Source organism: Mycteria americana, chromosome 4, assembly GCF_035582795.1.
Source record: "Mycteria americana isolate JAX WOST 10 ecotype Jacksonville Zoo and Gardens chromosome 4, USCA_MyAme_1.0, whole genome shotgun sequence".
Taxonomy (NCBI): domain Eukaryota; kingdom Metazoa; phylum Chordata; class Aves; order Ciconiiformes; family Ciconiidae; genus Mycteria; species Mycteria americana.
The window spans coordinates 60076763-60092018 of NC_134368.1; the positions used below are offsets into that span (position 1 = coordinate 60076763).

The window sequence follows — 15256 nt, forward strand, 5'->3', positions numbered from 1 at the left end:
TGAATTTAGTTTCAATATTGCTTTTTTTCCCCCCAAGACTAGGATGTGGAGTGTCATCCTTCAGCTCAGCTTTAGTAGTTTGAATATTAGTATTTGAATTCTGTCTCTGAGATGCTCTGTGTGATTTTCTTTAATATTTCAAAAACATGAAACAAAAGTCTGTTTTTAAAAAAGAAAAATAGGGAGCTCCTTAAAAAGCTTCTGAAGTTAATGGCATTTCAAGGCTGAGCATAAAAATGAATTCTTTCAAGGACTAAAGGTTTAAAACTCTGGCCAAAAAAAATGATTGTTGAGCGCAGAATCTACAGCTGGTCTTGGCAGAACGCAGGTTTCGTTCCAGAATAATAAGATTTGCAGTAGTCGCATGAAAACAACTTATTGTTTGTTCAGACTGTTAGTGTTTTATTTACAGAAGTTTTTAATTTAAATGCCTGTTAATTTTATTTCCTTTGAGGGTGTCTTGAAATATATTATTTGTTCATAACTATTTTTTTATAAGGAATAGGTGTTTTAAAGGTGAAACAGTGGAGCTGACCAGACCATGAAGAACAATATGAGCAATGGATGGTCTTATTTCTGAACCATTCAGTGCTGCTCTTAAGGGAGTGATTAAGTTAATACATGGCCTCAAGAAGAAGTAGTAATATTACGCTTGAATTTCAAAGAGCTCATGATAGAACTGGCTGTGGTAGTGGTGTGTAATAGGTACAGGCTTTGCAGCTACGAAAATAAACACTGATCCACTGTTTCTGTTACACTTCAGTGATATTGCAGTACTTGGTTTGTTTGCTGGACTGCAGGCATAATTACTTAAACCACATTCGAACTCTTTCTGAGCTTGTAGAGCTGCTGAGATAAGCATGCCCTGTGCTTCCTTGCACAGTAGACTGGATTGTGGAACTGATTTATCTGGAGAAGAACTTTTTTCTCTTCCATCTGAATCCTGGTTCAACCTCAGCATACAAATGTTTCTGTATTTACTAGCTGGGAAAGAGCAAATAAAGGTAGCAATCAGTAGCTAGGCTGAAGGAAGAGCTGGGCTGTTTTATTACTAAATTCTGAAGACTTACACCATTTTTGAAGTCTGGGGCTAAACAGACTGCCTCCAATAATATCTGACTTTTTTTTTAGTCTAGAATTCAACATCTTTGGCTAAAATATATTAAAAATTCAATTGCTACAACACCTGGCTAATAAAAGATGGCAAATAATTGTTTGGTCCTGGCATAATTGATTTACTTTTTGGGACACTGATAGGCTTTCTAAATTTCCCAGTGTAGTCTTATTGTTCTCAGATGGTGTCATTTTATATATAGTATTCTAATTGTTTGCAGCCTTTAAAAAAAGGAGTTGGATCTTGAAAATTATTTGCCATTTCTTGTACATCCTTGGAAAGTGTCTGAGTACAACACACAAGGAATTTAAGGAAATGATGAATGATTCGTAAGAAGGAATTTTTCTGAATGTTTCATCCTCCCTGCTGTTCTCCGGGAAAGAAATGATGATGGAAAACGGTTGCACTCTGTTCTGTGCATAGTTTTTAGCAAAATTGCTTGAAAAAAAGTAAGATATACTGAAATTCTGAAGTGTGCCTTCTGTGACTGTTCACGTAAAGAAGTTTTGATACGCTATCCTACTATTAGTCAAAGTGCCAGTAAGACAGTTTGCTGTCATTGCTGCTGTGCTGTGAAAGAAGACCCCTCACAATCCTTAAATTATAAATAAGCAAATCTTAGAAAGACTGTCACTCAGGATACTACTCCCCTAATGTCTTTTTCAATAGCAGTTTTGTGCAGTCAGTGAACACTGAGAGCTCTCTGTGATGAAAATGAAACATTGTTTATGTAGAAGAATGCCATGTTTTTAATGTGTGTGTTTAAACAGGACTTACTCAGGAAACAGGCTCGCATAAACTTTTCAGAAGTTTGGTGATTTCTGAATTGTTTTCTACTTGAATCAGGAAAGTTCTAAGCACTGGACTTACAATTGGATTTTTAAATAATTCAATTTGTGTAGGGCCTTGGAAAGCCCCCAAAATTTTGAAGCTATTAAGATCAAACCCCTGAGCTGCTGTAGGTCATGTACTGACACAGAACTACAACAAAATCTTTTTCTAAAACTTTGGCAGCCACTGTCTGAAACCACTGAAGTATTTTCAGTGAAGCTTGCTGAAATTTCACTAGAAGAAAAGAAGAAATGTATTTTAAGAGGCATCTTTTGCTGGAAGTTGACCTGTTTTGATGAATAGCAGCCAGTGAGAATAATTTTCTTTGTATTAGGAAGTATAAATAAAGTAGAATACACATATTTAATTTGAGATTTTTCTGCTTGCTGCTTTAAACTAGTTTCATCTAGCAAAAATGCCCTCTTCTAGTTTTAAATTCTGTATTTCAGCAGAACAGTGTGGATACAAATCTATCCAGAAATGATGTTATGCTATGTAAATAACAGACTGTATTATTTAGGCGTTTTGTCTTTCTAGGTCAGTAGCTTTCCTTAATGTTTTTCCAACTTATTTCAGCTGAGATAGGTGCACTCTGATTTTTTTCTTGGTGCTTTTCAGTCAGTGTGGATGTCAGCCAGGATTCCCAAATTTTACTGGACTCTCCCCTACCTCCCTGAGGAGAAGGAGATAAAGAACTCCTTCTGCAGGTATATGGTATGGGTTTCTTTGCTTCCTGGATCTTGTCTACTGTCCTGTAATCATAGGCAGTCTGCTTGAGCAGGAGGCACTTTAATTTCTTTATCTAATGCACATACTTCCCCTTAAGTCAGATCAGGATCTAAAGTCCTTGCTGCCCCAGTTCGATAGGAATGTAGGCTATAATCCTGTAAATCTGCTAATGTAGGTATGGTTGGAAAAAGGGGAAGGACTGCAGCTGAGATACAGAAAGTCAGGGAGATAGGATGCTTTTGAAAACCAAGCTGCAGGGAGGTGGTAAATCTCTCAGTAGAAATTGCATGTTATGTTGGCAGAGGGGGGAGGAAATCGAGATCGCAGCTGTAGCAACTCAAAAGAGATGGTTCTTGCATTGCTTCTGAAAACTTGAAGATACTGTGGTGATACACTTTTTAACTACTACCTGTAGGTCTCAAGTTGGAAATTAAATAAAAACTTTAAGTGATAGCGTATAGGAAAAATTATGAATTACACTGCTAATTTGCACAGCTCTGCAGATTCTTTCTGTAACATACCTTTTAACTGTAGATCTTTATTGGTACATGGCTTTTTGGTCATTTTTAGTACAAGAAATGTTCATGGTTGAAAGGCACAAAGGAAGACTTCAGTGCACATTAAAGGTGAGAGGAGTGGAAGGTGAAAAACAGGAAATACTGTGTCACTGAGATTGGGTTTTATATTTAATGCAGCCTGACAAAGCTCTTGGCTTCTCATGACATCAGTTGGTGGGAATGTTGTATGGCCTGATCGGGCTTGTCCTGGATAAGCTGATGGGAAACTTGTACTCTAAACTCATGTTCAGTCCAGCTTTGTCTGATGGATGGCTAAAATATGCCATCCTAAATTGATCAGTACTTATATGACAGGGTACTTCTTACTGGCCAGAGGAAAAAAAAAATTGATAGCCTAATTACCATAACTGTAGATTGTCTCATGTGGTGGTAGTTACTAATGATGTATTTTTAAAGATTAACTTTGTCCAGGTGTTTCCTTTCGTCTTAGTTACTTATGGCTTTCGAAAACTTTCCAGAGTCACCAAATAAAGTTTAACATGTAATTTTGCAGGTTGGATTTTTGTACAAAGAAAAAATTATGTTATTTTTTTTTCTCAGAGTTTAAAAATGTTTTCTTACAATACATGTAAAGGAGACATCTAATTTTAAAGGATATTTTGGAACTTTTGTTTGAGAATAGATACTAGTACTTGGCAGGAAGGTATTACATCTTCAGCTAATCCAGGTGTAAATTGGTTTTGGCCTTGAACATGTGACACTGTGACATTACAGCATTTAGCATGCTCTACAGGAGTGCTTAATGCTGCAAGCATTGCTGTATTGACTTGAAGTGTGGAAAATACCATAACCCCATAAGCAACTCTGTGGTACAAAACCTGGGTAAGCACACTAATGTCGCAAAGAACTTCCCTTGTCGTCTTGCATATCTTGCTTGAGGAAGCTGTGTAGCTGCCCTAACAAGAACATTTCTGCTGACAGGTGCTGATGCTTCTGTGGGGAGTCTACAAGACATAATGTATAGAAGCAGAGGTTATAGCAAGTACATTTCAATAGAAAGTGCTGCGTGTATGTACTTTGGAGAAATACATATTTTTATTTTGATAACACTTTTGAAAAAGAAGTATCTATGCTTGACTTCATATTTGAAAACTGCATAATAAATAAAAGTTCCGTTAAGGTGGTTAAAATGTATGCTGTTAATTTTGGTGGTAAATTAGTTAAACAGAAGGATCATTTTAAGCTGCCTCTGCTTCTTCCCCCTCTAAAGGAAGCCTCAACTTCCCCATAAAGTCCTTTCAGATATCAGCTCCATTATTTAAGGAAAAGTCAGGGACTGTGTGAACTACACTGCTATATGTGCAGAGGAAGCAAAGTTAATATTACATGTGCATCCTCTAGTGAATTCTGTAACTTAAATAAGTACTGTACAAATACAAAGAGTGAATTTTGTTCTTGATTATTTTCTATGTTTGTTTACTGAGTAGTATTGGTCAAATCATTTTCTTTCTATTATTATTTTTAACAGTTTGGTCTGACAGGTTTCTTAGAAAGAATCATAATATGATGAATTTTTTCAATTTATAAACAAAGAGCGACCCTCTTAAAAGCTAACTTAATTGAAGTTATATTGTCCTTATCTGAGAGGAATTTCAACTGGACTGTGTTAAATCTCTCAAAGCACTAATCTGACTTTTTAAAGCAGATTATATCTAGTCCAGATGTTTAAAACACATCAGAAGTTCTGGGGAGTACTCAGGGTTGATTGAAAGAGATTGCTTCGAATATGGGTCTCAAATGGGTCATGAATAACAAAACTGCAAAGTGCCAGCCCTGTGAGGGAGACAGAATACTGGTCTACTACACAGCTGACTTTCAGGTTTCCTGCCTGTGGGAGGAATATTAACAGGGCCTGTCCCACATGGACTGCATTCCTCTTATCTGGAAAGAGGAACCTGTGAAAGCATGGAGTTGTGGGGATGGATCAAAAATGGATCAAGTTAGCTTCTGCTTAATCTTGATCTTACTACATTGTGCTTTCCTTTTTGCTGGTAGTTGTCAGAGCAATTTGTTCATTTTAATGGAGTTTTAACATTATAGGTATTTAATTTAAAAAACCAACCAACTTTTCCATATATACTTGTCTGAAGGCATCTCTCTTTGAAGTACTTTATTGTTTTTGTAGTTATTGTGAAATCAAATGTGATTGCTTGCATTGTGTAATTGTCTGTGCAAATACAAACTAAGTGTTCCTGCTTTCTTCTGCTCTTTTCAGGTGGCATTGATTCTTCACAGCCTGTGCACTCTGTGAGCCAGAGTGTTCCATTTACCAAGCCTGGGGCTGGAACATTTGCTTCCTCTGCTGTGATCTCATCAGTAAGGACACCTGCTCCAAGCCTTTCTACACATCCACGATCTTCACCCTCTGTTACACAGTCACCAGAGCCGGCCCTTCAGGAAGGTACTAAAAGGGAAGGGGAAGTTACAGTACAGACTTCTGCCCTGTTCCACATGCGCACATGAATGCTGAAAGCTTTGTTGCTGCTCTTCTGCATTTGTCTGACTGGAGTACACCTCTTGCATCTCATCAGGCTCCCTTAGTGTTCTTGTTTTGTACCACCTTGGTTCTAGTTTCTCTTAGCTCTTCTGTTTGATTTCCTTTGACCATATGTCATCTTTGGCTTGTTTGTCTTGTTGGAAGTCTTACATGTCTCTTCCTCAAAAAGCCCTTCTTGTAGTTCCCTTATTCTTCTGAAAAACTGCTCACTATTTTAACTTCTTGGAAGAAGGTCTTAAAAGTAGCTTTTGTAATCGGTCTGTATTGAAAAATCAGGTGTAAACTAGCAATTTGCTAGTGCTAGCACTGGGAAACAGAGCGAGTTTGAGTGTTACATTCAAACAGATAGAATTGTTTTCTTAGCTCCCTAAGTGGAAAGCTGCTGCAGGAGTTCTTGTGGGAGAACAGAGCAGTTCTTGTATAAGCTCCTTCCTATTCTGATGTTGGTAGCCTCTTGACAAAGAATTAGTTGGGTCTTGAGCCTTCTTCAGCCATGCTAATTCTGCCCTGATGGTTTGACTTGCCTCTTGACTGTTACATGTTTCTGTATCTAGTATTCCAAATCTAATTTGCTATGCTGATTTTTTTTGTTTTGGCTGTGTTTTCTCTTGGTAATTTCAGAATTTTAAATTCTTAATGAAAAAGAACTTGGTGCGTGAGGTGGAAGTAGGCATTAATTTTGTCCAGAACATTGTGGTATGTCTAGTGTTCAAAATAATTCTCAAAGGCATGGTGTGTGACTGTCACAGCATGGTTTTTATTCTTAAATCTCAAAGTCCTCTGACATAAATGTCTAAATTTCCCCTTTTCTTCCATTTCCTCCTTTTCCTGGTGGAGTGGAGAATGTAAAGAAATACCTCATCTGTGAATGAGCTCTGTATATCTTACAGGCAAAAGGATAATTCTTCATTGCTATAAAGTCCTAAGTACAATGTACCATTTTAAGGAAAATGATAAATCAATTTTTGGAACTGGCCTTGGTTCTTGCACAGTTTCATAGTTGATTTTGATACTGGGTAGAATTTGTACTGTAGATGTGCTTGCTAAAAAAACCTGTTGCTTCATCTTCCAAAGAAATCACATAACCGTGTTTCTAATGAGAAAAAGGATTTTAGCTGTTTAACTGTGCTTATCTTGATGTGCAATATATATAAGTTCGTGCAGTGATTCCTGTATAATGTGTGAATAGTTGGTACATTAAATACAAATCACTGCAGTGGCTGCTGAACTCTTCACTAAATTCAAATACTTCCATATAAGTGGAGGTTAATGCAATATGTAGCTGAATGAGCACACTTTAAAACCAACAATATACCTATGTCAGGAATATAAAGATAGGTTGTCAGGACTTTGCATTGATCTAGTTGTATTTATATTAATATAATCAATAATAAATCTATGTACATGTCATCACGCACATATGTTTCTATGTTTAGATGATATTTTTATGAGCATTAGAAGACTTCAAACTCTTTCATTTAGTTTCATTTGAGGAGTCTGAAATACATAATGTACTCTTGCAATACTTTTTTATCAACAATTATGTGTGATAACTTTATTTGTAGAAATTAACCTACTGAAAAAATAGAACACATCTACTGAATATTTGTCTGGGTTGTTAGAATTCCAAGTGTGTTTCTCATGCAGAGATTAAATAGACTTCTTTTTATTATTATTATTATTATTATAGAGTAGCGTTGTCTTCCCGAAGGCATTCCGGAAAACCAGTTTGAATTAATTTTTGAAGTGGATTTCATTGTTTTAAGCTCCTGTGTGGACATTCCTATACAGAATTAAAATATTCTAATTGTTTGCTTGGCTAAGTTCTAACAGGACAAAAAACTTGAAATGTATTAAAGCCTATTTAATCTTATATAAATATCCATACAGATTTAGTGCAGATAATCTAATTTACTTGAAAATAGCATCCTAGAGATGAACTTTGAGAATGTGTGTCCTGTCTGGATGTTATTTGTAGACTTCCTTAGGTTTTATGTTGATGAGAAGAGCTGATGAGTAAATTAAAATAATTTAAAGCAAAGAGTTTAAGAATGGAGAAGAGGAGGGTTCATTTTGTAAGAACTACTATTTGTAATATTAAGATCTTAATGCCGTAGTAAATTCATTGAAAATATGAGGGTTATGGGTAGAAAGCCAGTTGAAGAGCTTCAGAATATAGTTTATTTTTGCTTGTGGTTATTTCATTTCCATTTTTGGTGGGGCCTCCATTATGAAACTTAAGCCACATAAAATACACGCTTTATGTTTTAAAGTCTTTCATGGTATGGGTGATTGTACTTAAAATACCTAAACAGTTGGTTTGTTTCATAGGCAAATGAGTTCTAATCCCAGTTTATCCTTTTGTGTTCTCCCACCTACATTTCTAGGTGTCTGTAAAATATAGTGGGATAAAGCCTTAGAGTGCAATATTATTATATTACAGGTACAGTGGGAGAAGGGTTTAGAAATTTCCAGTCCAAGAAATTTGTGACGATTTAAATTACGTGGTTGCATTTTAAGCCAGACCTATGAAGTAATCTCACTCAAAATAAATAATGATTTCAAAACAAGCTTTTGCAGTTTTAAGAGTGGGAGATTTTAACATTATTAGCAACTCTGTAAAAGATACTAAGCAGAACTGAGTTGTCACAGCAGAAATCATGATTAGGCACATGGTGGCACTTAACTCCTGTCTTCAGCCACCCATTTCTGCCCTTCAGTTGCTTTCTCCCCTGTGCTGGCCTACTGGTGGCGTTCCTGGGCGGTGAACCAGGATTGGAGACTTCTTCAGCTGAGAATGACTTTTTAAACTAGGTTATTTTTCAGCCAGATCAGTTGTCAGATTGTTTTTGTGGCTGGACAGTTGTGCTAGCACAATGCAGGAGTGCCTAAAGGCAGAAAATTGCAGTACTGCTGGCAATGAAAATAAAAAATCTACGCAAATTCATAAGGCTGGTGAGAGTCAAACGAGCCCTGCCTCCAAAGGATTCATAGTGACATAGTTCATGATTCCTTAACTTCTCTGTCACTAGGATATTTTTTTAATCTCTTTTTCTGTGTTCGTTCTGAACACATGCATCCTTTATGTATGTGACCAGTGACTGGAAAAGGGGGAGTTTTAGTGGTAGAAGTTTGTTTGTTTTTCCAAAAAAACATTCCAAAACCTCCAAAGTAGGATTAGTAGAAGGACTAATTCAGTCTTTTTCTCTCATCTGTCCATGCTTGGAATTTTTGATTGGCATGCCCTTTCCAGGTAGATTTACTTACTTTCTTCTCCTATCTGTGTACATGGTATTTGTTAGAGGTCTGTCTTTGCACTCTCACACTATGCTCGTCTTCTTTTACTTTGGCTCTCTGTGTTACAGTGCATCTCTTCTTGTCATCCTGACTTTTTTTCCCTTTTACTTGCATGTTAATTATTTTAAGTTGGTTTTTCTCCTTCACAATAATGCAGTTGGTTCTGTCTTATTCCTCGGTAGCTCTCCCAGGCCTGAGAAAAGACCTAGTCTCCTTGGCTGTAGTCTGGTTTTGTGCAGAGAATGGTTTTCTTGTGTCCTCCCTTATCAAGTGGGTCCAGTAGCCTTCATAACAGATGGGACTATGAATCACTTTAGTCCTGTGGTTTAGCAGTATAGAGAAACTGAAGCATTGCAACTCCTCGGTTGCATTTGGGTTGATTTTGCCTTCATCATTGCGGCTATTTGTATTTGTGGAGAAACTTGTTTGGAATTGTAGGACTATTAATGCACTAAAGTGAAATAATGTCAGTCTCTTCATGCACTAACCTCTGTGTGAAAGTTCAGCTTCTCAAGAATGTTGTGATACGGTTTTGCTCTGTTTTCTTTTTACTTCCACTGTTTGAACAGATACTCTTCACCTTGATTCTGTTGTTTTTTCTTAAGTGAAATTGAAGTGGTCCTCTTGGGTTCATTTTCTAACCCTTTTTAAAAAAAGCCATGAAACTAACAGCATTTTTAGCCCATAGTTTAAATAAAATAAAGGTTGATATAGTTGATTTAAGTTGTGGATGGGGGGATTACCAACCAATTACCATAATGGTTTCAGATTATGCATAACATACAACACTTCTGTAGTGCTTTATAATGTTAAAATAAAGAACAATACTCTAATGGTGCCACAATGCTTCTACGGGGAAAAAAATCCCAAACTCTCAAGACACTGAAAAATTTTGAAGAGTTTTGAAGATTTAGGATGTTTTCTTGCTATAGCAATCAGTTGGATTGCTAAGAGAGAAACAGTGGTCACTTTCATTTATTTAAGATGTCTCTGCCTGACTACAAGCATATTTAAAATCCTTGCTAACCCTGCCCCGTGACAAGAGAAATTTAAGATTTCTTGGAGGTGCGGAAATTGCATCAATAATGAGTAATGTAGGAAATTAATTATAAGCTATTGCTGCATGCTTTACTCTGTTTTAAAATGGTATATGCATGTGTTGCTTTTGTATATGGTTCACATATGTTCAGAGTTGATATTAAAATAAAAAAAAAAAAAGAGGAAAAAAAACACTACCAAAAAACCTTATAGATTATAGTTTGGAGGTGACAGTGTTAACAGTTGTTGCATTGTCACCAGATCTTAAAAGTGGATAGTGTATTTAGGTGCTTAAATATGAGTCTGTGAGCCTGAATTTAGGCACTAATTTTAAAATAAGATTAACCAAGTCTTGGGTTTTTACGTAGCTTACATTTAACTGACTCTGTTGCTGAGGTATATGTTTGCACTCTCACATGTACTCTCGCAGCATTAGTTTCTGACAGTGTTCAGAATTCCAATGTGAATTATTCCTGTCTTAAAAGGGGCAAGTGTGCCAAGCAAAAGTTTAATATTAATGTTTTCATAACACAATTTGAATTTATCTGGGAACTCCTTTATTTCTATATATTAACTTATGAAAGTATTCCAGTGGACAAACTGATATTAAATACATATGTAGAAAGTCTGTGTATGTGTTTAACTTCCTGATATACATGTGCATACGCGCACACAGATATATGTAAAATTTCCTGCTAACTTCCATGTGCTACTAATACTTTGCTAAACTAGTGCACTAAAAACTGCTTCTGCTGTACTGCTCATATAGTTCATATATGAAGTATAGTTCTATAGTGTAGGGTTGTAGATTTCACTTTTTGCATGTTGGGATTTTCTCTAGAACGGCTAATTTCTCTCACTTTTAATGCAATGATTTGTGACTTTCGTTTCTCATCTTTCTGGTCTGTCTGACTCTTATGTTTGTGCTTTCCACTTCACAGGCATGCAGTATGGTGGATATGTTAATAATCAAGCTAGCTCTGCACCAGCTCCCTTGTCATCAAGTTCAGATGATGAGGAAGAGGATGAGGAGGATGAGGAAGCAGGTTGGCTTTAGCTTTACACCAGTATCTTGTTCTCTTCCTACTCGAGTTTTGTTCCATATTTCCATCCTGTGACACTTTTTTCCCCTTAAGACAAGACATCACTCTGAATCATCATGTAACTAGAAGCTTCATCAGTTAACTAGAAATTTCCCAGCTGTTATTAGTATAGTAAACAAAAAGGAGTTCAGTAGTGATCAGCAAATGGTCTTTTTTTTCATATTAATATCAGATGTTTTATGTATCTAAAAAAGTAATATTCACAACTTGCAAGACTCCCGTATTTTTAATACTTTGATTTGCAGTAGGTTTTAAGCTCTTAACCGAAGATAACTAGTTCTTGAACTTAGACTGATAATTGCTTATATTAAGCAACTAGATGCCATTTGTATCATTACATTAAACAGTGTTTACCTTGTTTCTCATTTTACATATAGGGAACTCTTACAATTAAGGTAGTAAAGCAAATATTGAAAGGTGGTAAGTGTGCTTTTTTAAGACAGTAGATGAATCTGTGCTGCTTTTTTTCTCTTCCTAAGATATGTCTCTATGGTCAGGCACATAGGTTCAGTTTTAACCTTCTTGCTTTGTAGGGAACTTAAAAAGTTTTACTTTTTTTTAAGCAGCAGTTTGTCCTGATTGATTGAAATGTTAAGTTTTTGGTTGCAAGGATTCTCCCTGTATGTTGTCAGAATAGCCTGGTTTTGTGAGTTTGATGTTTCTCACCACCTTAGTTTCTTGGATGGTAACTTTTTTTTCTTCTAACTTAAACAAAAGTCTTTTGCTATATATATATGAATGGTAACAGCGTAAAAAGGTTTTTGAGATTAAACGTTAGACTTCTACCCTTGTTGATAGATGGAAGTAATAGCGCATACCTCGTGCTGATACAGTACTCCCATTTGTGTGTGCTAGCTATGAGTATTAATTTAGGATAGCAAACTTTTGTAACTTTTCCTTTAAGCTTATAATTCATATTGTAACTAGGCAGAAAAAATCAGTGTCGTATAATTCTGAGTTTTAATAAAATAATTAAATCGTAAAACTAGAATACTGTGAAAATAGCTTAGTGCGCTCTTAATGATGTCATGAAGAATGAAGCAAAACAGTGATGACATCCAGGTCATAATTAGGAACAGTGTGATGGGTTCACGTTATCAATTTGAATAATATTGATTCAACTGTTATGTTGAATTATTAGTAGAACATTAGAAGAAAATAGTTGCTGCTCTTCTTTTCCCAAGGAGGAAGGCATTTTTAGCCGAAGACACTTATCATTGTTCAGCCAGAGGACAATATTTGGAGGGTGCAATAGTATCAACATAAGTGATATTATTACCCCCACCCCTAGCACAAGTATTAGGATACTTTGCCTATCCTATGTAATTTTTGCTATTTCAGTTTATCAGTTCAGTTTCTTTACTGTCTTACCCTTTGTGTGAATACATGTGTGATAACACATTCAATCTTTCAACAGGTTTGAGTATTAGTATTAAATTATGCATAGTAACTGTTGAATAACTCTTCTCTTTAAATCTAAGGATACTTCCTAACTTTAGATACCAGGTTTTTTTCTAATGCTATGAGTCTAATTAGACTTTACCAGCTAGAAAACAATTCCACTTTGGGATATATAGTTTGTTTTGGCTATTGTGATGCAGCAGCTGTTTGAACTCCACTGTCTAAAGAGTAGGCTAAAAGAGCCAGGAGAGTATTTTGTCTTTTTTATTTCAGGGCTACCTACTGAATTTTCTGCAGATAATTATCTTTGCCTAATCCCATGCCAAGGGTTCTGTCAAAGGATATGTCAGGGGTTTTTTTTGTCAATCGCAACCTTGGCTGCTTACTTTGTTCCCTAAACCTACCAGAGACAAAGTTTTCATACTCCCTACCATCTTTCTCTCTCAATTTCTGTACTTTGCTAAAGCCTGTAGCCTTTCAGCTATCATTGTATTTAAATTTATCTTATGCAAAAGAGTGAAAGGGCACCCAGGTTCAATACGTAGGCTACCTGATTAACAAGCATCCTGTTTTATGCCCTATCACCAGAAGTTAATGTAAATCCTAAACAGATTTTGTAGACAGGTTTCTAGTTCAGGCTGTGCTAGTGGTTTTATGAAAAATAGGTGTTGGACCTCTGGTTGCTTGTGTTTGTGTAGCTTCTCAATTTTTTTGTCACTCTTACCAGTTAGATCTTCAACTATGTTGGCCAAAGAGTTCTTGAAAACTTTTAAAGCAAAAGTATATTGGTAAAATAATTACTTAACTGTAAAAGCATGTTATAAGTATTACTTTTGTCTAAGCAGTGTTTTCTAATATTTTTTTTCTTCATAAAACATTTTTTTCTGTCTTCCTAATATGTTCTCTGGTCTAGTACTTATTATGCTAAAGTAAACTTTGACAGCTGTTGTAGCTTAATTTAAGCATAGGAAAACTGTTGTTTAATTTTGTGGAAGTTCTTGTGTTTTTTATGGATGGAGAATCTGTGAGATTGCCATGACACATGTGACAAGCTTAGAGTTTGAAGCTACTTTTGGTCTGCAGGAAATTGTACAACTTACTGGTTTTGAGTCAACTATTTGTTTTCCAGTGGAGAGTAGAACAGAGCACAATTCTTGTAGGCATTGGGATTCTGACAGTTCTCAAGAATTTGTTACAAAACTTGAAAGTTCTTTAGAAGTAAAGACCTTAAGTGAATGGTCTTCAGTAAGTATATGGGATACTCAGTAACAGGATTCACTTTCTTATTTTAAGTTAGGCAGACTTTGTGTTTCGAAATATCTGAGATTATACTTTCTGACTAGAACTTTTCTGTATGTCAGAAACGATGCATAGGTTTGGGGTTTTTTTTGCAGTAGTAGTAGAAGTACGACTAAACTAAGTTGCATTATTTTTACTTACAACATGCTTTTAAAATATATTCTTTCATATATTTGTCAAATTGGTTTATCATAACTTTTCCAGCAGAGCTTGGGAAGTATATAATATTTCTTCTTTGCAACTCACTGTGTCATTAATGTCTTCCTAGTGAAAAGAGCAAACTCATTTTATGTGCAATTATATTATAGATGGATATAATTTTATGAATACAATTTACTGTGGGGAAAAACTCTCTAAAGAGTGACATAGTGGTTAAATCGGAAAGCTTGAATTAGTGTCTTATATGTTCACAATGCTTATATCCTCTTGGTATTTTTTTGAAATGCAGAACTAGCTTCCTGTCAGACAGGAAAAACTTCTTGAAAATTCTTAAATCTTGATCTTGTTGACTTAATAAAAGTCTATTTTGGCTTTTCTGTAGTAGGACTTACCAAACCTTTAAAAACTGTGCTTCTGCTTAGGGAACAAAATAATTAATCCTGTTTCCTTCTGTTTCTGTAATAGAAAGATGGATAAAATTTGGTAGGAAAAGCAATCTTGCAGTTACGTTCTTTTATAAACTTCAGGGGAAAAAAAAAGAGAAATTTACAGTGAAAAACAATCTGAAAACTAACGTTGTATGAGTTTCACAGTGTTAATGTATTATTTAAAATAAAATCTATTGTTAGTGTTACGTTTTTTTGGAATAGTTTTTCTGTTTTAGCTGAATGCTTTAAAGGCAAAATGTTCAAAAACAATCTATACAGTCATGATGTTGCCATGGTATTAATGTGTTACAAATGTCAATGATGTTATGTTTGCATATGCAGGAGTCTCTTTACTTGGAAATCTCAATTGAAGGGGTTCAAATCTCAAATGTTCCACTATTGAAGTTCTCCCTTGAAATACTTTCAGCTTCACAATGGGATGTGTGGTCACAGTTGATCCTTCTGAGCAGAACAGTATAAGTGAATCTCTTTTGAGTTTGTTCTGCCATGAAAGTTATCTGTATAATTGTCTTTTTTGAATTCTTAAATATACTCTTTCTTTTCTGTTGCACTTCATGGCTTGGGGTGTTTTAAGGAGCAGATACATTTAATCTCCTTGACCCTTTTTCTTTGGAAATGTATGTGAAATGGCACCAAAGAAATGTTTTTAAATATATTTTTGTTTGCAATGTTTTACAGTAAGATATTCAAGATATATAGGTAGAACGAACTAAAAATTAAGCATTAGGATTCTCTGGAGTACTAACAACTATCTATGTACC

The 15256-nt window shown here is 35.5% G+C and overlaps 1 protein-coding gene across 5 annotated transcripts in view; it reads left to right on the forward strand.

The window, feature by feature from the left end:
- The window catches only part of SEC24B (SEC24 homolog B, COPII component), a 52260-nt gene that overhangs the window by 7884 nt on the left and 29120 nt on the right, over window positions 1-15256 (forward strand). For 4 of the 5 annotated variants that reach the window (XR_012775583.1, XM_075500714.1, XM_075500715.1 and 1 more), the window contains exons 3-4: window positions 5468-5653; window positions 11026-11130. Coding sequence is in view for 4 of the 5 variants with exons in the window: in XM_075500714.1 (XP_075356829.1) it covers window positions 5468-5653; window positions 11026-11130 (291 nt within the window). In the remaining variant the exon portion in view is untranslated. The remainder of the gene's footprint in view (window positions 1-5467; window positions 5654-11025; window positions 11131-15256) is intronic. The other variant, XM_075500717.1, reaches the window with a different exon arrangement.